We start from the raw sequence: 26,761 nt of genomic DNA on the forward strand, positions 1-26,761 counted from the left end.
CAGATGAGAGGGAGACAACAGGCAGGGAGGCAGGTAGTGTACTATGGGACAGGTTGCTGGAGCTATGTACAGACCTTAAGAGAAACTAGTCTTCGTTAATGTCCCCATAATGTTTTCAGCGCAACGCCTAGTTCTGAGAACATTGTGTATTCCTGGGGGAATACAATCACATCAGTACATTCCTGTCATCTAGAAACGGGAGAGCTGTGCTGCATTAGCATTGGTCCGCAGCTTTAATCAGTGTCACTTTATATTGACTCACTGTGTGGCATAACTCGAATCAGTGATCTTATTGGGTATTATTTCTCCTGTTTGATATGAGCACATGGAAAAAGCACCGCCCAGCTGCCGCGTTGTCACCCTGGCATGCATACAGCGTGTTGTGACTCTGTGTGATGCCACAGACAGCAGAGAGGAGACCCTGTCGGATTCCACTTTGAACAGCTTGACAAATGCCCACGTTTAAAGAGGGACAAAAGCGCAAGATAGGGCATAACACCAGTTGGATTCCTCCGTTTTGTGCCACTCAGAGACAATTATATTTCATCTTTAATGGTATAGTCAGGAAATATCAATCACACATGATCCCACCCATCCAACAAAGCTCTAAGCCAGTTGACATACAATGGAAATTATGTGAGTCAGTACAACTTCATTTATTCCCCCAGGGGCATTTAAGAAAAGCCAAATCACAAATGTCAACTTCCTCAACACATAATACTGTAAACAGACCACAGACATCACATTCCTCAATACATCTGTACGTTTTTCCTGGGTTGAGTGTGACACTGAAGCATGTTGTTGTCCTGGGTTCACAGTAGGCTGACTTCCTGGTTTGAGTGTGTTAGGAGTGACATTAAAGCATGTTGTTGTCCTGTCTTCCCCCCCTCCCAGATCACCATGGCCCTGGAGCAGGACGAGCAGGCTAAGAAACAGCGTCTGGCCTACAAGGTGGAGCAGCTCATCTCAGCCATGTCCCTGGAGAGCTGAGACAGACAACGGGATTGGACGACTGGACCGGCCCGGGATATCCATCAGCCACAGCCACCCAACCAACAGTCCCGATACTCACAGTGGGGTGGGGGGGGGACACAACCAACCACCATTGACCTGGGACCTTTTAAATCCAGAAATAAAGAGTTTTTGTTTTTTTAATCAAATTTTCTTCCTACGCCATACTGCCACCAACTCCAAAAGACTCCATAGGCTCTGGAAACATGGGTGGTGATGATGATGTAAGGTGGGGCGACCACAGACCTCCATAAAGGCTACATGGCATCTTTCTTTTCAGCTGATATTATTTTGGGTTTGACGGGCAGTGTTGTGTCTGTATAGCCCTGGAGGAGAGATATGTTGAGAGAAGGAACGAACAGAGGGGAGATGTTATAGCCAGATACACTCTCCCTGTCTGCTGAAAACTCACATTAGAGACAGTGTAAGAAAAAGAGATAGCGAAAGCGATAAAGACTTCTCATGATGGATTCCAGAGATATTGTTGCTGAGTTTTGCTTCCAAAAATATATGCTTTATTTTTGTATGTGTAGATTTTGATCTTATCAGTTGCAGTGGAAACACCTTCCTCTTGTTACATATATGGACATTGTTGTACTGTACAAAGGCATAGGTTGTATTATAACACGTTATAGGGTGCTGCCGTGGCCATCAGAAAGACATGGTTCTATGTCATGTCCTGTCCTGCTCTCTGTTCTCCTCAGACAGCATTACCATTCGTTATCAACATGATACTCCAGACCAAGTGGACAGAACCCAGCTCTGACTGTAACCCATCAGCCCTGTACAGGAACCCACAAAACGCATCCGCATCGTACGGAGAACGGACCTCCTCTGAGGGGGGTCAAAGTTCAACCAGCATGCTTATCGACCCCAAACCCCTGTAGCCTGTGTGATACGAGGAGATCCACAGGCCCACAGAGCGTTTAGGTTATAAGGACAACAACAACCAGCATCCTACTGGTTTCTAGAAGACTCTCCTCTGCAGTAACGCCATCTGTATGTACTGTGAATGTACAAATGCTGATGGGACTTTTTCATTTGAGTTTGTTTTTTAAACAAATAGGAGTTAGTTGAACAGAACTTTAATGGCAAGATAGTTGGCCAACTGAACATCCGTCCAAGTCCCTTTACCCCTGTCACCATCATTTACCCTGCTACCAAATCCTCTATCTCTACCGTAAGAGGGTGTGTACTATACAGTCTGTAATGTAGCCGTAGTTGCCGTGGCTACGCTGCTCTTAACGTACAAATGCCATAATATACTGGAGACTAGATTGTAGAGTCTGCCAAGCTGGGGACTGAGGCTGGCGGCAGGAGTGAAAACACTCCGTTATATAACTGCTGTTTGTATCGCTTTAGGGGGATCGGATCAAATGTGTGTGTAAAACTTGCATGCATCGTATCACATGTCAGAAGAAGTGTTTTCAAGTCCATCTTTGTTTGTTTTTGTAAGTGCCAATGGATCAGGCCAGCTAGAGCTGGCCAGCGGCTAAATGCTAGCGAACTGAGTTTTCTACCCAACTATGTACCAACAACGTCTTTCCAAACGAGAATAAGAAAAAGCCTGTGTAGTGCCAAAAGATCCCTTTGTTTTAAATGATTCATCGGTTAATGCTTTACAGAGGGGGCCATCCAAGCCCTCGAACTGAAGTAAAGAGCCTGTAGAGAGGTGCTCATGTAACTGTAAGCTTGTGAACAAGCAGCAGGTACGAAAGCAGGACAGTCGCAGGCTCAGGAGAGAGACAGTTCTGTACAATATATAGTTACTTGTCGAAAGTTGTCATTTTTTTTTGTTTTTGTCAAGAAGGAAATATCTGAACTGCTAGCATGGTCAAAAGAGGATATAAACATTAAAGATAATGTGTGTTACAGTACCAGGTAGATCTTTGGTAAGATTGGATTGTCCTGTACCAAACTTAACCCATTTATGGAAGGATAGATCGAGGGAACCTTCATGTACTCATCCTAGCTGGATGACAACATAGTGTAGATTCGTTCTGCTGGTTTGAATGACCACCACCATTCTGTTTTCTCCAGACTTCTTTGTTGGCTCACTGTTTACATCAAGTACTTGAAACTAGGTAGTATTAAAGGTGAACAGTATGATGAAATGATTTATGGAGGGAGAGAGCATAACACCAATGTTAATGGATCTGCTTGTTTTGTCTGTGGCTTTAGAACACCAAGCTAACCAACCAACCATCAAAACCACTAATCCACCGCCTCTGTTGGCACCGTTTTGTTGAAATTGGCACGGTCCTTTTGATAAGGCACCTGTCTTGCCACGGTGTGTTAAGACCTGTTTGAGAAGGATAGGAAAGGTGAAGAGGTTATGGCCTGTTGCTGTACGGGCAGGCAGTGCTTCAGCCGTCTCGCCAGAGCTGTTTTAAGAGTAGAGCTCAGTCAGAAATGAGAGCGAGAGAGAGAGAAACCGCTTTAGCTCTAGTTTCCTGCTCCCGGCTTTGAAGCAGTGCTTTGATCTGAGTGTAGTCGTGTGCAGAGTGTGATCGGGAGATGGAAAAAAAACACATCAAAAACAGGCATAGAGAAATGCAAGGCGATCACGATTGACATGGTATTAATGTGTCCTGCCAGGAGGGCGGGCTGGCTGTTGGCCCCCTGCTACACAAATATCTATAGGTACACTTTAAATACAGACACACGCTCAAACACGAATATGAAGCATCCACCGTGTCCTCCCTTCTATTCTCTTCCTCTCATCCAAGCGAACCAAGGCACTCTCATGCCTCATATTGCTTGTCTGTGTTCTGGTGCCTTTTATATTCCATGTGATGAAACCTCCTTATAGTATGTGTTCCACTATATTCTCCATTTGGCTTGATAGGAATGGGCTAAATGAAATAGAGAGGCCTAGTTTGACTGAAACGTTTTTCTCTTGAGGGACCGTTGCTTAATGTTCTGTTTTTGACTTGTCTTTATTTTCATAAACTGCTATCTGCTGGTTATTTCATTACCGTTCTAAAAATCTAATCCAACCTTGTCTTCTGGCCACCATGTTATAACACCATGACCTTGCTAGTCAATAGAAAATATGTTTCTACATCTTATTATTATTATTATTATTATTAGATCTTATTATAAGTCTTAACTCACTGCCGTTTTGTGAAAGAGATTTGAATGAATTGTAACAGATTGATGTCATACTGTACACTTTGGAGATGATGACGACAAATGAAAAGGTGGAAGTTATCATTATAGTTTGTTTACCATTCTGCAGCTTAGAATTGAATTTCACAGCCAGTTAGTTGTCTCTGAGACATTTTGCAGTTGATGCACGTTGAGGATTATTAAAATGGCAACTTCCATTTCCGCTACAGAAGAGATGGAACCTAATTGAAGAAGATACAGGATGTTGTGCACTTTTTTACTCTTGGCTTACGTGGTGGCGAAGTGATGGGTCTACTGGCATGCTTCATTACTTACAGAAAAACAAGACAATAATTCACTTTTTTTTCGTTTCTCATGTCATCAGTCGGGGGAATCGAAAAGTCAACTATTATTCTCAAGGCAGAAGTATCAATATGAAATGAATATCCTTCTTCCATTCTAAACACAACCCAATGTAGACAACCCTTTGTAGACACTGGAGTTCTGTAATTTGGTATATACAAATGACGATAATAATAATAATGGCTGTCTGTTCTTGTTGTTTTATAAAAGTGCTGTGAAAATTCTAAGAAAGTTTAAAGTATTTAAAGTTGTTCTCGTTTTTTTGGTTGTTTTTTTTGCTTAGGTTTTGTTATGATAATATATTATTGTGTACCTATTGTAAATATGAAGCACCTATTTTGCAAGCCAGGAATTCACTTTTTACTGTTGTTATATATAAATAAACTTTGCTGGTTAAAAAAAAAAAACGCATAGACCTGAAATACACTGCCTTGTCTCGTTGACATTAGAAGAAACGAACTGCCTCAGGAGGATCAGACTAGGAGAATCCTTTCCAAGCATACTGTATGTGTTAGCTACTGTATAACAAATACAGAGAGGTAATCAGAAGTAGGTGATATCCAATAATGTTTTTGATGATGATGGAACTGCCTAACATTGGTCAAATTCCTGGCTGGACAGTTGATATAGCTACTGTGGTAGATTCCTATAGTAGCCTAGCCACTCCACTTTATGCCCTTGCCACAGGCCATCAGCCTACAGGGAACAAAGGGCTGCTCTCTCTCATTCATTCCATTTAGCCTGGGTTATTCCTGGGATTTAATCTAAACCCTGCCATCAATGGACACACACACACTGAGGCTAGCCGCTTAGCCGCTAACAAGATAACCCATCAATGGACACACACACCGAGGCTAGCCGCTAACAAGATAACCCGTCAATGGACACACACACCAAGGCTAGCCGCTAACAAGATAACCCGTCAATGGACACACACACCGAGGCTAGCCGCTAACAAGATAACCCATCAATGGAGAGTCACGCCGTGGCTCTTAACAAGATAGCCCATGCCTCTAATATGGAGAAGTGCAAACGTTTGTCTTCTTCATGCAGCAACATTGACTCAGGCTGCACAATCCTCCACAACACCGGGGATGGAAGAATCCCATTAGGATGGTAAATAGATGGCCCCCGGCTAGTCTGATGCTGAGGTTGACCACGCTGCTCCTGTCTGTCCATATTAACCCACCAATACGAGTGCCTGAAAAAGCCATAGTAGGGCTCTAACGTAAAATATTCGGTTATCTATCTAACTGGAGACCCAGGACAATAGTTCCTTATCTTAAACCGGCCCACCTCTTGAAAGGTGGTGCTCCTATTATGGTCCTCCGAGACGGATATGAACCAGCGCTTGGTTGCTAAATAACACAGATTATAGAACAGTACGTCTAACCCTCGGTGAATAAGTCCCTCCGACTGCCATGGTTGGGAGTCAGTGTGTAATATGCAGGCTAAGCAGGCGTAGTCATAACCCAGTACATGAAGTCCAGAAGATCTTAATGATCCTCCATCAATATTTAGCCAGACTGTAACGGGACAGACGGGCTAGGCAGCTGGAGATGGCTGGAAATGTACCAGGTTTTCTGTGCTGAGGAGACTCCAGACAAGGTGGGAGACTGGGGTGGAAGAATCTTCATATTCGTGAATGAATGAAAACAGGATGTGTCACACTTTGCATAGGTATTTCATTCATTCTGCATATTTTCTGATTGCAACAGATTAGAAACAATGCATCTGAATCCATCTCTTGCACATTACATGAGATGAGTCAGTCCTGGTGGTTTGGTTCCTAACAGTTAGAGATATGGATCCAGGTAATTGGCTCTGGCTCATCTGATCCAGCTCTGTGTTACTGAGAGCTTTGGCTGAAGGTGAGGTGTCAGTGTCAGCAGCTCTAAGCGGATCCTCAGTGGGACGGGACTCGGATATACTTTATCCCCCGTACCCCATCCCCATATCCCCCACCACCCAGCCCCAACCTTATCCCCCAGCTCCAGCCCTATCCCCCAGCCACCCAGCCCCAACCTTATCCCCCAGCCACTGGGTCACCCCTGGTCCTGGAATTACTGTATCCCCCATACCCCAGCCCAAACCCCAACCTCTAGCCCCACGGCGGGCTACTCCCATCCCCAATTCCCTATCCCCCAGCCCCTGGGCCACCCCCTGCTCCTACCTCCAGTATTTCCTAAGGGGAGGGCTAATCCCCACAGTGCTGTAATCCTGTACTGATGAGACCAATTCAAACCCACATGGGACTTAATGCCCTGTAATGCCTTTACAAGGATGTTGCGTAAAGCTGACATTCCATTTGTTCTGGGTGGGATTCCCTGCTAGGATTACAAGACAAATTCTCAAATAATGAATGCAAGATGGCACAAGGGGTAGGCTATGATATTTCAACCTGGTTTGTGATGCATGGGATATTAACTTCAATATGAAACCAAACCAGACCCTACTCTATGTACCTTGTTAGCTATCGCCAAACAACTTTGGGTTAGTATTGTTCCTTTTGTTGGGGTTGCATTGCCTTGGCATCCTAATTCAGGGATGCCTTGAAGCATTGTGGCACTGTACTTAACACCTGCCACCTGCCTGCCACCTTACCTTTCAGAACTAGAGTGCACTGTGCTCTGAACACAAGTGTTGTTGCTAATTGTATATTCCACTGACACTCGGGATTACTGCTGAAGGTTTCTTGCATGACAGCAAACCGAACAGCTAAGACAGAGTTCCCCGTGTGTATTCCGGGGCTTTCTCAGTAAAAGCACTCGGATCATTGAGGGCTTTTTGGAAGTGGATCTGGCCTGTTTAACTTTGCATAAGACTCCTCCACTCCAATGTCCATGGCTATCAACTCTCACTGTCAGTCAGAAAGGATGATAGGTCAGCTGGGACCGCTGGTAATGATTTCTTAGAGAATGAAAGTGAGGCTTTTCCTCATGAAGGTCCTCTCTCACCTCCTACCTGTCTGAATGAGAGAAGTGGAGTGACAGACTTGGAGAGAGAAGGACATATAGAGAGGAGAGAGGGAGGAAAGGAGAGATGGAGTGAGTGGAGTGAAAGGGAAAACAGTCAGAGAGATGAAGAGATAATGATTTGGAAAGTGAGAGGAAGTGCAGTAGGAGAGAAAAAGGGACCAAGAGAGAATGAGAGAGAGAGAGTGTGAAGGAGAGTGAGAATCCAGGTGTCATCAGCTTCTGGCACTGGGTCTATTTATAGTGTGGTGTCCTGCTGTTTGTCTGTCACTCTGTGTGCTCGCCTGGTCTCTCTCTCTCTCTCTCTCTCTCTCTCTCTCTCTCTCTCTCTCTCTCTCTCTCTCTCTCCATTTGTGTGCACTCTGCATATTTCAAAGGTCAGAGGCTCCTCCAGCAGCACACGCCCACTCCACACAGACATCCATGACACACACACACAAACTGACTCACAAATGCATTTAAAAATGAAAAAAAAAGCTTGTTCTGTACTGTGGACACATAAATAATGCACATGATGTAAACACACACTTATATGCTCAATTTGAAACCTAAACAAATATTTGTATAGGTACACCGACAGACACACACAGGGATATAGACATGCAGCAGGAACATTTTTCACATTGTAGGAATGTTGACCAGGTGCATGGATGGACTATAGGAAGTTACTGGCTTTGTAAGGGTTACAATTTGTTTCCCTCTTCTTGTCCCTTCTCACCAGTTAGTGTCTCTCTGTGGGTGTCTTGTCTCTCCTCTCATTGATGGTAATGAGGACGTGTCCTCTCCTTTAGCACTGCACAGGAAAAACTAAGAATGGGTAGGGAGGCACACAACCCAGTCCCCCTGTTCCTTAGTAAACTAAAACTGAAAGTAAAACAAAAACTAACAATGAAAAAACAATTTAGTAAACTGAAATAAAATAATTAACAAACTATACTGAAACTATTATCTTTGACTCCTCAATGGGGGTTTCAATGTGGGTTTTCAAGCTTTTTTTTCGAATTGGTTTTCAAGTTTCTGAATCTGGCAGGCCACATTGAGATTGAATTGAATTTAAAGTTAGACTCAGTGAGATGACGTTGCCACAAGCAACACCACAGATATTGGTAGTGTTCACGTGCTTGGATGTTGCGGATGCATGCTAGATCTTACAACGCCTGGACAGCAGTGGAGGCTGGTGAATTGGAAAATGGAGGAGGATTGGAGACCCACGGTATAGGCGCGGAACACACGGAGACCACAAAGTGTGTTTCAAAAATCGTCAAAGACTAATTATTTTAACCTAAAGCATTTTATAAAGACATTTATAGTACAATATTTTGTGGGAATGGGAATGAGAAGGCTACTTACACAGTGTTGGAAAGGGATCACAGTAGTTATTGAATGAGGGTATGAGGCATGAGTTGAGGTGTTCAGAGGCTTGACCAGTTCAGGACAGGATTTTACTGGCAAGACAAAAAACAATAACACAACACACTGCACAGTTAGACAAAAGAGCTAAGAATGAGTTAGTCCAAGCAAGGAGTAAATTCTTTCATGTGTAAAAATGTGATTGTGTATGTGATTGACTCTAAATACAGTAATGAGAGAAAATTGATAGGGGTACTCACAGTGCTTGGGCTGAGCTTGCTTTATGAAAGTGCAAAGCCTACTTGAGTGCATGCAAAAAATGTGCTCCGTCAACCTCTCTCTTTAATCTAACTTTTAATGGAGGATGCTATGGAAGCTATCAAATCATTCAGAGTTGTTTTCGACATCCCAGGAAAGATGTGCAATTACAGGCGGCTTGATGATAGGCTCCCTGTTAACCAGCTATACTTTTGATACCAGTTGGTATTGAACGCCCTCACCTTTTCATCCTTCTTCATGAAACTGATCTCAGGCAGAGGTCGATACTCGCTTTTAATTCACACCTTTTCCGTGTACCCCAGAGAATGAAAAGTGTTCTTCAACAAAAAATCCACAACATTTTCGGCAGTGTTGGCCATTGTACCATTCTGGCGAAGAAAACTGCACCTTCACGCTGGTAGCAAGCTAGCAAGGCAAATTTAAATAAATTGCACTAACTGGACACAAAAATACAGTTCTAAACCCAGGAAAACAATGTATAACATACCTCCTCCATCTCTTGTAATTTGAAAAACAAATTTGAATTGAATAATGTCCCAAAAATGCTCAACTATCACTCCTCACTCTTAATCTCTATCCAACAATGTCACCAAGCTTCTCAACACATTGAACCCCCATAATGCTCTGTGGCACAATCCCAATACAACACACTAGGTTCAGTCTCTGATCCTACATCTATGATTGGATGGACAACATGACAGATCATACTGCAAAAGCTTTGATTGGTTGGAGGAGGTCCTCTGGAAGTGGTCATGATTACCATGTATATCTATGGAAGGGGGTGAGGCCTACGAACCTCCTAGGTTTTGTATTGAAGTCAATGTAGCCAGAGGAGGATGGAAGCTAGCTGTCCTCCAGCTACGCCATGGTGCTAGCCCAGACAGTGCTGTTGAAGTTACTGTAGACCTTCATTGCAAAACAGTGTTTTTTAACCAATTATTTGGTGACATATGAATATATTCAGTATAGTTTTATCTAAAAAGGATAACTTTTTAAAATGTAAAACTATTTTTATTTTTATGAAATTTCACTGAAGAGGATGGTCCTCCCCTTCCTCCTCTGAGGAACCTCCACTGCTGGACAGGTATTTTGCGTCTCAGCTAACCACATCATATGGCATAGGAGTCTGGTGCCCGACTGCACCATGATGTGGTTAGCTAATACGTAAAATACCTATCCAGGTGTTGTAAGATCTGGCAGGCGCCAGCAACGTCTGAGCAGAGCAACACGCCCATCGAGATGAGCAGTCACAAAGAGTCATACTGCTACAATGGGGTAGCTACGGGACCAAAACAGCAAGACAAAACAGAGTAGAAGTTTAGACTCACACTTCCATTACTACTGTTTACTGTGTGCATCTAAGTCATCTGGCTGAGTCTACCCTTAAAGCTAACCTGACCTATGAACTGACCAATCACCTTTATACATTACTGCCCCACAGTGGCAAGAATGGGCATCCCCAAAAACACACAAACTATGCAACACATACATGGCTCCTAGCCTCCCATGGATATGCCCTAACACTGAAACTAAAACTGAAACAAAACAATATAAAACAAAATATATATATTTTTTATGAAACGTAATCGAAATAAAAACTAGTAAATCAGATCTGAAGACTAACTGAAACTAAACTGAATTTCAAATACAAACTTAAAAATAACAGAAATAAAAACGTATATGTAAACATTAAACTACAATAACCTAGCCCTGGTCCTACCCTGCCATCGGAACTCGCTGCAGAAAAACGCTGGCGTATGTATTTCTCGGCCACGCAAATATACACAGAGACAGAAACACACACGTATGCACAAACTTACACACACACACCCCACTGTCAGTCGAGACGCAGGTGAGAAGCGCCTGCCAAATTTCCCCTGCAGACGCCTCATTTACATATGCAGATGTTAATTACCACTGGAACATGTCTCGGCCAATCAGCAGCAGGCCGTCTGGAACAGCTTATGCCTCTCCTCTCTCCCCGCAGGTCGTCGTTTCTACGGTTACTCCCCTGGCTGATAATAAAGATACCCACCTCAGTTTTCCTTCATGCCTAATTTCTCCCGTCCCGACCGGTTGCTACAGTACAGAAAGGTTCTAGTCTAGCCTGTCTCTCTCTGATTCTGATTCTCCACAGCCAGGCCTTATCAGTATACTGCATGACAGGGCCAGGGTAGGTCCACACCATACACAGACACCAGAAGAGACCGTTTAGTCAGAGTCTCAGAGGCGGAGATGTGATTGGCCTTGGATTAGCCCAGAACGTTTGATGTGGTCGTGATGATATTATGTGGGTGAGACACAGGCCAGATGAGATCTGATACTATGATGGGCTGGCAGCTGGTGTGTTGTTAGTGCCCAGGCTGGGAGAATATTTGCCTGACGACTCATACTGAATCTAATCCCGCTGCTCTATCGATCGCTCCATACATTCAGTCTGAACCTGCCATCTTAGAAGTTGTTTGTGCTGACGTCAAAATGAAGGGTGTTGTGCAAAACAAATTCACCAGGGATTTGATTGTCCCTAACAAACCAGAGTATCAAAGCCAATGACGGCTCTGGCCCTGGCTCTGGCCCAACCCATCGGGATCTGGGACCAATCAGAATGGTCAGAATGTGTTCGCATTCTACACAATGTCAGGAAGGAAAGCAAATCTATATTCATTGTGGAGAGGAAACGCTGGGTGTGGCATTTAGCTGGAGCGATGAGAGTGGGTAGTCAGGCTAGGAGAATATGGAGACACTGAAGGACATTTGAGGCTCTTTTGGTATGGTGTTGGTCGTCACTGTGGTGTCACAAGGGTGGTCTGCCTTTAAATGGCTGCCAGTTGGAACACTACACCTCCCATAACCCCCTTCCCTACAGGTCACCTAACCAAATAAGCATTGGGTATCTGTGTGATGGGTTAAATTGGCAGTACCTGTGCTGCATTGGGAGCCAGCCACAAGAGAGAGTGCATCATGGCCTGCTGAAGGCTCTCCAACAGCTCTGTGGAAGGACATTTGACTCATTTGATGTTTTGAGTTCCATGCTCTAGAGTTACTGAGCTAGGCTTGTTGATTTTCAGCTTGTACCATGTCACTAAAAGCCCTTTTGACCCTGAAATCATTGTGCTGTTATCATCTTGCCTGTTCATGGTCCTGGTATCTCTGTGGTCAACCCCTGGCTACACCACTGCCACAATGCAGGTAAGCATTCACGAGCTCTGGACAATTTGATTTATGATACACTACATGGCCAAAAGTATGTGGCCACCGGCTCGTCGAACATCTCATTCCAAAATCATGGGCATTAATATGGAGTTGGTCCCCACTTTGTTGCTATAACATCCTCCACTCTTCTGGGAAGGCTTTCCACTAAATGTTGGAACATTGCTGCGGGGACTTGCTTCCATTCAGCCACAAGCATTAGTGAGGTCGGGCACTGGTGTTGGGCGATTAGGCCCGGCTCGCAGTCGGCGTTCCAATTCATCCCAAAGGTGTTCGATAGGGTTGTGGTCAGGGCTCTGTGCAGGCCAGTCAAGTTCTTCAACACCGATCTCGACAGACCATTTCTGTATGGACAGACCATTTCTGTATGCTTTCTGTATAGGGGCATGCCTTCCCCAAACTGTTGCCACAAAGTTGGAAGGACAGCATTGTCTAAATGGTCATTGTATGCTGTAGTGTTAATATTTCCCTTCACTGGAACTAAGGGGTCTAGCTCGAACCATGAAAAACAGCCCCAGATCATTATTCCTCCTCCACCAAAACTTTATAGTTGGCACTATGATAGTGTTCTCCTGGCATCTGCCAAACCCAGATTCGTCTGTCGAACTGCCAGATGGTGAAGTGTGATTCATCACTCCAGAGAACGCGTTTCCACTGCTCCAAAGTCCAATGCAGGTAGCCTAGTGGTTAGAGCGTTGGGACAGTAACCTAAAGGTTGCTGGATCGAATCCCCGAGCTGACAAGGTAAAACTCTGTTGTTTTGAGCAAGGCAGTTAATCCACTGTTCCCTGGGTGCTGTGGATGTTGATTTAAGGCAGCCCCCCACACCTCTCTGATTCAGAGGGGTTGAATGTGTTAGACACATTTCAGTTGAAGGCATTCAGTTGTACAACTGACTAGGTATCCCACATTCCCCAATGGTGGTGAGCTTTACACCAGTCCAGCTGACACATGGAATTGCGCATTGTGATCTTAGGCTTGTGCGCGGCTGCTCGGCCATCGAAACTCATTTCATGAAGCTCCTGACGAACAGTTCTTGTGCTGATGTTGCTTCGAGGCAGTTTGGAACTCGGTAGTGAGTGTTGCAACCGAGGACAGACAATCTATTATGCGCTTTAGCACTCGGCGGTCCTGTTCTGTGAGCTTGTGTGGCCTATCACTTCACGGCTGAATCGTTGTTGCTCCTAAACTTTTCCACTTCACAATAGCACTTACAGTTGACTGGGGCAGCTGTAGCTAATTTGACAAACTGACTTGTTGGAAAGGGGGAATCGTATAACAGTGCCACATTCAAAGTCACTGAGCTCTTCAGTAAGACCATTCTACTGCCAATGTTTGTCAATGGAGATTGCATGGCTGTGTGCTCGATTTTATACCTGTCAGCAACGGGTGTGGCTAAAATAGCCGAATCCACTCATTTGAAGGTGTGTGTGTGTGTGTGTGTGTGTGTGTGTGTGTGTGTGTCTGTGTCGTCCACACTCTATTCCTCTCCTACCCTAAATCAGACATACATGTGTCCTATGCCCATAGATTGATTAGTATTTTGTCAGTAGACAACAGGTAGCTAGTTTTCACTCCTTCCTCCACCATTTGCTTTCAAGCCTTTATTTAAACCGTTCACTATTTGCTAAACACAGCATGTTGTGCAGTGTCCCCTACCTCCTCCCTCAATTACTGTTCAAAGCAAGCCATCTTTAATATACAATGTAAAGAATACATCTAAACCAACCCTCCTGTCTGTTTCTCTCACTCGCTTCCTCTTTCTCTCACTTCTTTTCTTTCCTCTCACTTTTTCCGTTCCCTCTATCGTTTCCCTTTGTGCTCCCTTGGATCTATTGTCCAGACAGTGAACGTGCCTGGGGTAGCAAAGGCTTGCTTTCGGCACACTTCTTTGAGAATTATTTAAGGCTGAGGAGTTTCAGTGAAATGAATATTTGATGTAGAGGACCTGAGCGGAGTGCCTCTCCCCACCTCCCCTCTTCCACTAGCCCAATGCAACACTTCAGAGATGGGTTGAGGTGAGACTCCACACCCCCCTGCCTCCACCTTCACCCATACCACACACACTCCACCCATACCTTTTTTTTAGTCAAGGGTGGAGTAACATTCTCAACACACAGGAAGAGCTGGTATGTTACACGTGGATATACAGTGCCACATATATGTGCTGATCCAGTTCTATCAGATCCAGTCCTACTGCTTCGAGAGCAGTCTTTTTTTTTTGTCTCACACTTCTTCCTTCCATGCCTCTCCAGTTCTTTACCACATAGTGTGCTGTCTGTGTCAAGAATATCGATGACATAATGCCATGGTTCTTCAGTGTTTTAATCATGATGCTTTTTTTAATGAACTTTTGATTCCTAGAATGGCCACAAGAGGAAGGTGACGAGTCCGACAGAAATGACTTTGCTTCCTGTTAACGGCAGCTTGGTTTTAGAAACCTAGTCTTACAGTGGCATCTTGTGGCCAACTCAATAGTTGTCCTTGTTTTTACTCAAATTCACTATAATGTATCACAAGGTCATGGCCAGAAAAGCCTGAAAGCAAAGAAGTCAAGCTACACAAAGTACAGTGCCTTCAGAAAGTATTCACACCACTGGATTTTTTCCACATTTTGTTATTACAGCCCGAATTTAAAATGGATTAAATGTAAATGTTTGTCACTGGTCTACACACAATACCCCATAATGTCAAAATGGAATCATGTTTTTTAATTTTTTTACAAATTAATTAAATGAAAAGCTTTTTTAGTCCTGAACTTATACACATTCAATTATCTATAAGGTCGAGCAGTGAATTTCAAACACAGATTTAACCACAAAGACCAGGGAGGTTTTCCAATGCCTCGTAAAGAAGCGCAGCTATTGGTAGATGGGTAAAAATAACAATAAAAAGCAGACAATGAATATCCCTTTGAGCATGGTGAAGTTATACACTTTGGATGGTGTATCAATACACCCAGTCACTACAAGGATACAGGCGTCCTTCCACTCAGTTGCTGGCAGTGGTGAAAAGTACTTAAGTAAAAAATACTTTAAAGTACTACTTAAGTCATTTTTTGGGGTATCTTTACTTTAGTATTTATATTTTTGACAACTTGTACTTTACTTCACTACATTCCTTAAGAAAATATTGGACTTTTTACTCCGTACCATTTCCTTGACACCCAAAAGTACCTGTTACATTTTTAATGGACAGGAAAATAGTCAAATTCACACACTTATCAACAGAACATCCCTGGTCATCCCTACTGCCTCTCATCTGGCAGACTCACTAAACAGAGAACATCCCTGGTCATCCCTACTGCCTCTGATCTGGCAGACTCACTAAACAGAGAACATCCCTGGTCATCCCCTGCCTCTGATCTGGCGGACTAACTAAACACACATGCTTTGTTTGTAAATGATGTCTGAGAGTTGGAGTGTGCCCCTGGCTTTCTGTAAATGATGTCTGAGAGTTGGAGTACGCCCCTGGCTTTCTGTAAATGATGTCTGAGAGTTGGAGTACGCCCCTGGCTTTCTGTAAATGATGTCTGAGAGTTGGAGTACGCCCCTGGCTTTCTGTAAATGATGTCTGAGAGTTGGAGTACGCCCCTGGCTTTCTGTAAATGATGTCTGAGAGTTGGAGTACGCCCCTGGCTTTCTGTAAATGATGTCTGAGAGTTGGAGTACGCCCCTGGCTTTCTGTAAATAAAACAAGAAAATGGTGCCACCTGGTTTGCTTAATATAAGAAATGTGAAATTATTTATACTTTTACTTTTGATACTTAAGTATATTTTAAACCAAAAACGTTTAGACTTTTACTCAAATAGTATTATACTGGGTGACTTTTACTGAGTCATTTTCTATTAAGATATTTTTTCCACCACTGGTTGCCGAAGAGGAAGGATATCGCTCCGGGATTTCTCCATGAGGCCAATGGTGACTTCAAATGAGTGACAGAGTTTAATGGCTGTGATAGGAGAAAACTAAGGATGGATCAACAAAGTTGTAGTTACTCTACAATACTAACCTAATTGGACAGAGTGAAAAGAAGGGAAAAAATACTCCAAAACATGTATTCTGTTTGAAATAAGGCACTAAAGTAATATGGCAAAAAATGTGGCAAAGCAAGTCACCTTTTGTCCTTAATACAATGTGTTATGTTTGGGGTAAATCCAATACAACGCATTACTAAGTATCACTCTCCATATTTTCAAGCATAGTGGTGGTTGCATCATGTTATGGTTATGCTTGTAATCGTTAAGGTCTAGGGAGTTTATCAGGATGAAAAAGAAACGGAATGGAGCTAAGCACAGGCAAAATCCTCTGAAATCTGGTTCAGTCTGCTTTCCACCAGACACTGGGAGATGACTTCACCTTTCAGCAGGACCATAATCTAGACTGGAGTTGCTTACCAAGAAGATAGTGCAGGTTCCTGAGTGGCCGAGTTAGTTTTGACTTAAATCTACTTGAAAATGTATGGCAAGACCTGAAAATGGTTGTCTAGCAATGATAAACAACCAGTTTGACAGAGCTTGAAGAATTTTGAAAAGAATAATGGGCAAATGTAGCTCAATCCAGGTGTGGCAAAGCTCTTAGACTTTCACGCGTGTAATAACAATAATCCATGCGTTTCACGTCTAGGAACACACAGTAACACAAATCAAATTAAGCTTTATTTACACAGCATATTTCAGACATGGAATGCAAATGCAATGTGCTTCACGGGAAAAAACAAAACAATGAAATAAAAAGACTATTCCAGCGACTGGGGGCATAGTAACTAAAAGCTGCCTCTCTATTCCTCTTGGTCCTAGGCTTTGGGATAGTTAAAAAGGCCAGTGCCACAGGACCTGAGGAACCTACTGGGCACATAACTTATGTCTGGGGTACACAATCGTGGATTGATTTAAAAACCAACAGAAGATTATTAAAATGAATTCTAAAACTCACAGGCAGCCAGTCCAGAGGCCTTAAACCTGGTGTAATGTGTGCTCTCCGTCTGGTCTTGGCCAGTACCTGTGCTGCAGCATTCTGTATGTTTTGCAATTGACCAATGGCTTTCTTGGGTAGACCAGAAAGGAGAGCATTACAGTAGTCGTGCCTGATTGTAATAAAAGCATAGATGAGTCTATATCAGCCTGAGAGAGAAACAGACGCTCCTTGAAACCGAAGTCATTCACCAGAGACCAATGACAGCGATTTGTATTTATTGGGAGTAAAGTTAAACTAAGCAATGACCTAACTGACACACGAGGCAAAGTATCAAATATTCTTGGTATTTTTTTTAGTTAAGGTATATACACTGAACCAAAATTTAAATGCAACATTTGAAGTGTTGGTCCCATGTTTCATGAGCTGAAATAAAAGATCCCAAAAATGTACAAAAAGCTTATTTCTCTCAAATGTTGTGCAAAAAAATTGCTTACATCCCTGTTAGTGAGCATTTCTCCTTTGCCAAAAGAATCCATCCACCTGCCAGGTGTGGCATATTAAGACGCTGATTAAACAGCATTATCATTACTCAGGTGCAGCTTATGCTGGGGAAAATAAAAGGCCACTCTAAAATGTGCAATACCACAGATGTCTCAAGTTTTGAGGGCGCATGCTGACTGCAGGAATGTCCACCAGAGCTGTTGCCAGAGAATTGAATGTTAATTTCTCTACCATAAGCCGCCTCCAACATGGCTTTAGAAAATTTGGCAGTACATCCAACCAGCCTCACAACCGTAGACCACATGCATGACATCGTGTGGGCGATCGGTTTGCTGATGTCAATGTTGGTGGGGTTATGGTATGGGCAGCCATAAGTTCCGGTAGTGATGTGTGGGTTGACTCATAACCCACAGTTCCGTGGTTATATCTGCAGGGTGGGCGGTTTTAGGGTCATGAAATATTGTGTTGATGGAGGGAGCGAGTGTGGGTGGGTTGAATAAAGAGAAACAATTCATTACAAAAATCCATAAATGTACAATACCAGTCAAAAGTTTGTACACACCTACTCATTCCAGGGTTTTTCTTGATTTTTACTATGTTCTACATTGTAGAATAGTAGTGAAGACATCAAAACTATGAAATAACACAAATGGAATCATGTAGTAACCAAAAAAAGTGTTAAACAAATCTAAATATATTTGAGATTCTTCAAAGTAGCCACCCTTTTGCCTTGATGAAAGCTTTGCACTCTCTTGGCATTCTCTCAACCAGATTCATGAGGTAGTCACCTGGAATGCATTTCAATTAACGGGTGTGCCTTTTTAACACTTTTTGTTTACTACATGATTCCATATGTGTTATTTCATAGTGTTGAGGTATTCACTATTGTTCTACAATGTAGAAAATGGTACAAATAAAGAAAAACCCTGGAATGAGTAGGTTTGTCCAAACTATTGACTGGTACTGTATAAAGGACTTATTGACATTGGAACCCATTATAGAGCTGTCAACGCCAACTCTGTCATCCCACACAGACAGACAGTGTGCGAAAGAACCAAACAACAGGCCGCAACAGAGAAGGCTACACTGTCTGAGTCATTCAACAAGACTTTAGATTACAGTGGCGTTGCCATTACCACAGACGTGGATGGATGATTTCAACAAAAGGGAAGATTGGGAAGACAGAAGATTGGCAACTGAAAAGTCGTGTCATCACCACCATGGAGTTTGACCCAAACCTGAGGAAGACAGCAGAGAGCATCCACGAGCAAATCAGCAAGGAACTCAACGACTTTGGAAATCCAGGTGAACGTCTCTCTAGAGTCGTCTTTGTGACCAAGATGCAAACAAAGGCAGCGCTGCGCATCTACCACTGGATCCCTTACACAGCTCATGTGCTGAACACAAGAAAAGAAGGCACTACAGTGTGTTCGTGAAGTTACTGAGCTGATGGAAGCATGCAAGAGCCTTGTGACTTACCTAAAGAAGACCAGTGCTGTCACCAACTTACCCAGTGCAGTAATCCAAGATTGCAGGTCTCGCTGGAACAGCAAGGCTGACATGCTGGAGTCGGTTAGCAAGCAATACCCAGAAATACAACAAATGCTCGAGGACAAAGACCCACTGGATTGAATGAAGGGTATTTACCAGGATGAGCTGAGTACTCTCATCGACTTCATGGCAGCATCTGTAGCGCTAGAAGGAGAGATGTACCTCATTCTCCATTTGTTGATGCTCTGGTTTTACAAACTAAAACAACACTGTGAGAAACACATACAGTATAACAAACAACACATATGGAGCTCTACTATATATGGAGATCCACCCTGCACGGTACATATCCAGGCGCAACCAACTGAAACTTGGCACAGTGAACACTATTCTGTTTCCTAACAGTGCAACCAAAAAAAACTGTGCAGCGCATTTTGGATATTTGCGGGTTAGGGTCTGGTGCGGGCCCTAGATTTTCAGTATGTCACATATAGTCTGGCGGATGGGTTATCAATTGCAGGTGAGTGATAGTGAACAAACAGCTGACCTGCGCATCACTAAGTTACGGACAATGAAAACAACTGCATTTTATCCATGGCAATTTGAAAGCACAGAGATACCGTGACGAGATCCTGAGGCCCATTGTTGTGCCATTCATCGGCCGCCATCGCCTCATGTTTCAGCATAATACAAGACCCCATGTCCAAGAATCTATACACAATTCCTGGAAGATGAAAATGTCCCAGTTCTCCCATGGCCTGTATACTCACCAGACATGTCATCCATTGAGCACGTTTGGGATGCTCTGGATCGACGTATTCAACAGCGTGTTCCAGTTCCCGCCAATATCCAGCAACTTCGCACAGCCATTGAAGAGGAGTGGTACAACATTCAACAGGCCACAATCAACAGCCTGATCAACTCTATGTGAAGGAGATGTGTCGTGCTGCATGAGGCAAATGGTGGTCACACCAGATACTGACTGGTTTTCTGATCCACTCCCCAATCTTTTATTTTTAAGGTATCTGTGACCAACATGCACATCTGTATTCCCAGTCATGGGAAATCCATCGATTAGGGTCTAATGAACTTATTTCCATTGACTGATTTTCCTTTTTATCAGCTGTAACTCAGTAGAATCGGTGCATGTTGTGATTTTATTTTTGTTCAGTATTGAACAAAACTGAACCCGTTGGAACGCAAAATAAGTTGTGGTTTATTGGTGATCTATAGGCAAAAAAAGAAGATATGAGAGAAAAATATTCATTTGTGAAGGTCACCTGATGGTCTGGTCGACGGAGGCACTGAGCAGCTGGCTGCTGTCCTTGCAGGAACTGAGGCCGATGACACCTTTTACTGTGGGAGTGTTCAAAGCACCGCAAGCACTGGCCACTCTGGATCGTCCACACCTAATCAGAGGAGAGACAAGTTAGGGAAGGTAATGTGAGTATTCACTCAACCAAATGTAAGAGTTTGAACAAAGAGGGAAAAATGACACTCCCATAATGTCAGTACAGACATTTTTATAGTTTTCTGTGCTGGGCCCCTGTGGCCAGCATCTGTCCCCCTGCTGGAACACATAAACAGCACTGTCGTCCATCATCATGACGTTATCCTGCGTCACACTCACACATACATACATATGCAATATGTCTGAGCTGTGTGAGGAAGCGTTCCTCCTCCACATCCTTCACGGCAGCCTTGCACCTGAATAAGTCAGTTGTTATGCCTGGGGTCAGGAGACGCTGGTGATACTGCCATTTTAGGGACAGCGGGAAGAGGTTAAAATGCTAATCAGCCGTCTCAAATGGGAGAAATCAAGCTGCTGCAACAGAATAATAAGCCTGGTCGCAGATCAGACTATGTGCCGAATTAATGTGAAAAAGACCCTATGGGTGCCCAGGTGTATGGGAGCATGTAACCTTTCCCAGCAGGGCCATGAGATGGGAGGGTGGCACTACGCTGACCTCCCCAGCCAAGGCCTCAGCGATAGCCGCGTGATGCTTCTCTTTGCTGCTGCCATCTGGGTAGGCCTGGAGGACACACACTGAGAAATGACACAAACACAAGACTGCAGGAGCTCGTAAGAGCCCGTAACAAACAGACCAAGGTCATTTCTGAGTGACAAATGTCTACTTTTTCTAGGATTTCAAAAACCAGTGATTGCAAAGTTAAGCCAACCATATAACTCATTTGAACAATTTCCACAGAAAAGTTTACAAACATTTACTTGAACAGTGGTAACAGAATGACAGCTCGTTCTGTTTCTGCTGTCATTCTGTTACTAAACTTCATCTGCACTGTTCAAGTAAATGTGTTTTTGTCAAATGATCCTCGTGCATAGAGTTGTATGGTTTGTTTAACTTTGCAATCATTGGTGTTTGTTAGACATATACATTTTAATGCAAGAAACATGAGTCTCTGCATCACTCTTAACGTGGACTCGCCCTTTTAACACAGGGCTGCCGAATTAACTATTGACTAACTGATGGACAGTATGACTTACGTAATTGTAGTGGAAGGGCTCCAAAGATGAATGGATCCATCCAGCAGTAGAATAATCAGAGCCATCTGGGCGCTGCTTAATTAATTAATCCCACAAGCCTGATCTGGCAACACGGCCAAAGTGGAGTCAGTTACAGCCATCTCCCTCTCTTTCTCTAGTAACTCACAGGATGAAACTGAAGTGGAAGTATTGTACTCGATACTGTCGCTGTACTAGTTTCCTCCAAAACCAATGCATTCAGTTCGTTCTGGGCTTGTAAGTAAGCATTTCAAGGTAAAGTCTACACTGTATTTGTATTCGGTGCATTCGGTGCCTTGTATTCAGTGCATATGACAAATAAAGTTTTTATTTGATTCCACACAAATGCCTTTTTCTACTGCATGTACGCTTATACTGCATGTGCATAATCAAATCTAACTGTATTGGTATATGATATAAAGGTAGATGGACATGTGTAGTAATTCAAGACAAAGGGTATGACTAAAACCACATTCTTTTGCGCTGACCAGGGTATAAGCACATACTCATGTTTATCTTTTCATGTCGCTCTCTTTTTTTCATCATTTCTTTATTCCTCCATTTTGTTCTATGCTTTCCTGTTCTTCTGTAGAAGTTAACCCCATAGTTCAGGTCCTCTGTGAGACCCAGAGAACCTTTTCTTTTTTACCCTACACATAAATCACTTCAAGAAGCCTGCCCAGCCATCAAATCACCGCCAATTAGTGGTTGTTCTGAGACTCTCCGCTACTCTTTCTCTCTCCCCTGGCTCTGGCCCTGCACTACAGGGAAGGAGGGAGGAAGGGAGGGAGAGAAGTCGAGATGATGAGTTATTGAGAAGGATGGATGGAGAGTGAAGGTGAGAGGTCCAAAACGATGAGGCAGTCAAACTCACACTGATGCTAAAATTGGCCAACTCTATAGAAGCAATTGAGAGAGTTCTGAGTAGAAGCATGTTTGTTTTATCTAAGTTGTTGTGCTTGTTTTTCCAATTTAACATGTCTTGTTTTTTTGTGTGGTGCTTCATAGAATTTAAGCTGTACAGATGTGTTAGCTGTTTGGTTTATCGTCATTGGAGATGTTGTTATTATTTTTTGCTGGACTGCTGGTGTACGTGCAGGGCTGGGGTGTAACACACTGCCTGTCTCTCTCTCGCTGTGTGTGTGTGTGTGTGTGTGTGTGTGTGTGTGTGTGTGTGTGTGTGTGTGTGTGTGTGTGTGTGTGTGTGTGTGTGTGTGTGTGTGTGTGTGTGTACTGGCGGGGCTCTCTGGGTTGGTTTTATGAACATTAAAAGTATGCACTCTCCTGAGACAAGCTTTATTAAATCGGAACATCTGTAGGGAGAGGAGAACATAGAAGCAAAGGAACTTGGCTCTACTCTTCCCTGTTTTGGGAAGTACATTACAGCCTACTCCAAATCAATAAAACAAGCAGGTCATGCATATCAGAAATTAATGGATGTAGATTGAGAGAACAAATCACCTGGACTATATTGCAACATATTGACAGGAGCCAGGTCAAGTGGTCAACACTGTTTGGGCTACAATAATAATTAGGTAACATACACTTTTTAGAATACATTTAGGTGATGTTTACATTAAAATGCAGTGCTGCCTTCCAGGAACATAATGTAATACCATGGTTATTGCGAAGGCTACAGGGTCTTTCCTACCTTCCTGTTTGTCTCTGTCTCCCCTGACAGTCACCGAGATGACGCTAGTGTGACAAGTCCGTAGTCGTCCCTCTGTATCAGCAATGGCATCAGGTCTTGGCAGAACCAGGGTTCCCAGATCGGTCTTCACTAGGGACAGGGCTGGGCTGAACAGGGCCTCGCTATTGGCCAGCTGGACTGTCTGGAGCCTCTCCATTGTCCAGTACTCATAACAGAGCATTTCTATTGGCCTATACCTTTCAGAGCCTTAACACACATACAGTGTCAAGCCCCTGAGATTAGTGAACAGACAAACAGCAGAGAACATTGGACATGCTCAGAGCCTGTCAGTCTTCTGCATCATTGTGTAAGAACCCTGGCTGTGGAGAGTTGAGGCTTAGCGCTTCCATCACCTCGTCCATTAAATTGTCTCTCTTTCCACTACATACAGCACATTCGGAAAGTATTCAGACTCCTTCCCTTTTTCCACATTGTTACATTACAGCAATCTCATCAATCTACACACAATACACCATAATGACAAAGTGAAAACAGGTTTTTAGAAATGTTTGCAAATGTATTACAATTCAAAAACATAAATCTCTTATTTGCATGAGTATTCAGACCCTTTGCTATGAGACTCGAAATTGAGCTCAGGTTCATCCTGTTTCCATTGATCTTCCTTGAGATGTTTCTACAACTTGATTGGAGTCCACATTTGGTAAATTCAATTAATTGGACATGATTTGGAAAGGCACACACCTGTCTATATAAGGTCCCACACTTAACAGTGCATGTCTAAGCAAAAACCAAGCCATGAGATAGAAGGAATTGTTCGTAGAGCTCCGAGACAGGAATGTGTCGAGGCACAGATCTGGGGAAGGGTACCAAAAAATGTCTGCAACATTGAAGGTCCCCAGGAACAAAGTGGCCTCCATTATTCTTAAATGGAGGAAGTTTGGAACCACCAAGACTCTTCCTAGAGCTGGCCGCCTGGCCAAACTGAGCAATCAGGGGAGAAGGGCCTTGGTCAGGGAGGCGACCAAGACAGAGCTCTAGAGTTCCCCTGTGGAGATGGGAGAACTTTCCAGAAGGACAACCATCTCTGCAGCACTCCATCAATCAGGTCTTTATGGTAGAGTGGGCAGACGGAAGCCACTCCTCAGTAAAAGGCACGACTCTGGTCAGGGTCTCCTGTTAGTGAAGAGATTTACAGCAGAGAAATCCCCATAACCCACTGCCCCTCTCAGCAGCCACAATCACAAGGTCAGGAAAGCCTTCGCTTTGATTCTGACTGCTGGGAAAACTACCGTGCCTGCTGCCACGGTGATGGGTGCTCCTGGCTGGGGGCCGGTGTGTGTGCGTATGTGTGTGTGCGCGTTGTGACGACCCTCCCACTCTGTCTGCCGTATTCTTTCTCTTTGCTCTTCTTTTCCTTATTAAGATGTCGGGCGCGCGGAGCTGGGAGGGTGGTCAGCGACATGGGACACACCTGGGCCCGGGTGTGTCCCGGGATAAATACACCTTTTCCCCATTCATTGAGGAGACTCTCTTCACGCAGACACACTGATAGAGTTTGGTTGGGGCCTTTTTGTTTGTTTGCTTGTTTGCTTTGGCACCTTTCAACACCCCTCATTATCACATTTATGTACGCAACCACTCTCTTACACTACTGATTACCGACTACACACACCATTGTTAATTGTATTTACGTTACCTCCCTTTTTGTTACGGATTTAAGCCGGTTCGTGACAAGTGGGGGCTCGTCCGGGATCATAAGGTTGGTTCCTAGACATTTTGGCGTATAGCACTTTGTTGCATTATGAAGGACTAATACTAGTGTCGTTTGGCTTACTAGTATGTGTGTTGTGTTTGGGAGAAAACGTGGAGTTAAACTCTGTAGGTGCTTTGTTTGCATCTTTTGTTACAGCTTGTTTGAGTTGTAATGTTTGGTGCCTAGTATTGGTAGCCTTTGTTTGTTTGGTAAACTTGCCACTGCGGTGGATAGTTGGTTGTGTGCTGCGTTGGAGAGAGTACATTGGTTAGTTTCCAGGCCCCTGCCCAGGCTGGAGACTCTTGTTCTACTCGCTGTTTGGACATCGGTCCGAGGAGGTGAGTACAGTCGGCTGTGTACCTGAGTAGGAGATTTGAGTAGGGTAGTGACACTTGCTACCTGGAGCTATAGCCTTTTTCCCCTGTTAGGCTTAGCGACGTGTTTCACTTTGGAATATGTTGGCCATGGTTATTTTGTTTGTTGTTTTTGTGTTGTGCTTGTGGATTGAGCAGGTGTCTCGGGGGCACATCCGTGGCTTGGGGGAATCTGCCAGCATGCTGGGTGGTTTATTTCCTTGCCAGCGGGCTACAGTGCATAATTACCCACCGCAAATCCGCATGAAGACTAGGGTTGAGTTACTCTAGGTTTTGGGGAAGCTCCATATATATCTCATCTCTCTTCTGTAGTGCCCAGTATGATTGACATTTCTCTGGTTGTGGTTTGGTGTGCTCAGCAGAGGGGAAAAGTTAGATAATTTTTTGGGGTATTTACTTGTGACTATGGCATCTAATGTAGACGAGTTCATTCACTTTCCATCAGAGGAACTGTTAGAATTATGTACTAAAGAACAGCTGTTGAATACCGCTGAACACTACAAGGTTGAAATTAGTGATAAATGTCCCAAAAAATTGTTAGGTTGATATTGAAAGCCAATCTGATGGAGAGTGGTATTGTTGAAGTTACCAATGGGGCAGCCTCTGCCGAGGACTCGCCGTCTCCCCGTTTCGTTACAATGGCTGCTCCATCTGTTAGCAATAGTAGTCTTCTTTTTGAACAGCAGAAAGAACTGCTTCTGTTACAGCTAGAGTATGATCGGGTAAAGTATGAAAAGGAATTGGAATTTAAACAGGATTTGGAGCGTGCTAAAATCAAGCTGCAACAAGAGCGGCTACAGTTGGTTAGGGAAGGAAAGCTCTCAGGGGAGAGTTTGCTCTGGGAAGGTGACCCAGATTTACCTAGGGGACGCTCCTCTCTTGGTCGTGCCCCGGACTCATTTGATATTGTTGGAAACTTACGTATGTTGCCAAAATGTAATGAGAAGGACTCTGAGACGTTCTTTTTGTTGGAGCTTGATGCTGACTCGCTCTCTCGTGCGCCCTGTTCCTGAATGTCTACGTGACTGACCACTGTTTATTTTGTTTGGTATTGTCCTGTTCTGTCGCTCCTGTCTGTTCTCTTCTGGTCTCGTTTTCTTCTTTCCACTTAAAGGTTGTTTCCAGAGCGCAAAGGTTGCTGAGGTCTGGGGAGGACCAGGTTGGCTGGGGCAAGTGGAAGTGTGAACACATACCCCCTTATCAATTTGGGACGCAGGCTGGGTCAATTTAGGACGCAGGCTGGGTCAATTT

At 43.8% G+C, this 26,761-nt stretch overlaps 1 protein-coding gene across 2 annotated transcripts in view; it reads left to right on the plus strand.

Moving 5' to 3' along the window:
- Positions 1-4,886, plus strand: part of plxna2 (plexin A2) — a 304,923-nt gene extending 300,037 nt beyond the window's left edge. For both annotated transcript variants that reach the window (XM_045693250.1, XM_045693251.1), the window contains exon 32: positions 895-4,886. In XM_045693250.1, coding sequence (XP_045549206.1) covers positions 895-990 — 96 coding nt within the window. In that variant the 3' untranslated portion in view covers positions 991-4,886. The remainder of the gene's footprint in view (positions 1-894) is intronic.
- Positions 4,887-26,761: the final 21,875 nt, after the last annotated feature.

The sequence above is a fragment of the Salmo salar genome, chromosome ssa13 (assembly GCF_905237065.1).
Source record: "Salmo salar chromosome ssa13, Ssal_v3.1, whole genome shotgun sequence".
In the NCBI taxonomy this organism is placed as follows: Eukaryota; Metazoa; Chordata; class Actinopteri; order Salmoniformes; family Salmonidae; genus Salmo; species Salmo salar.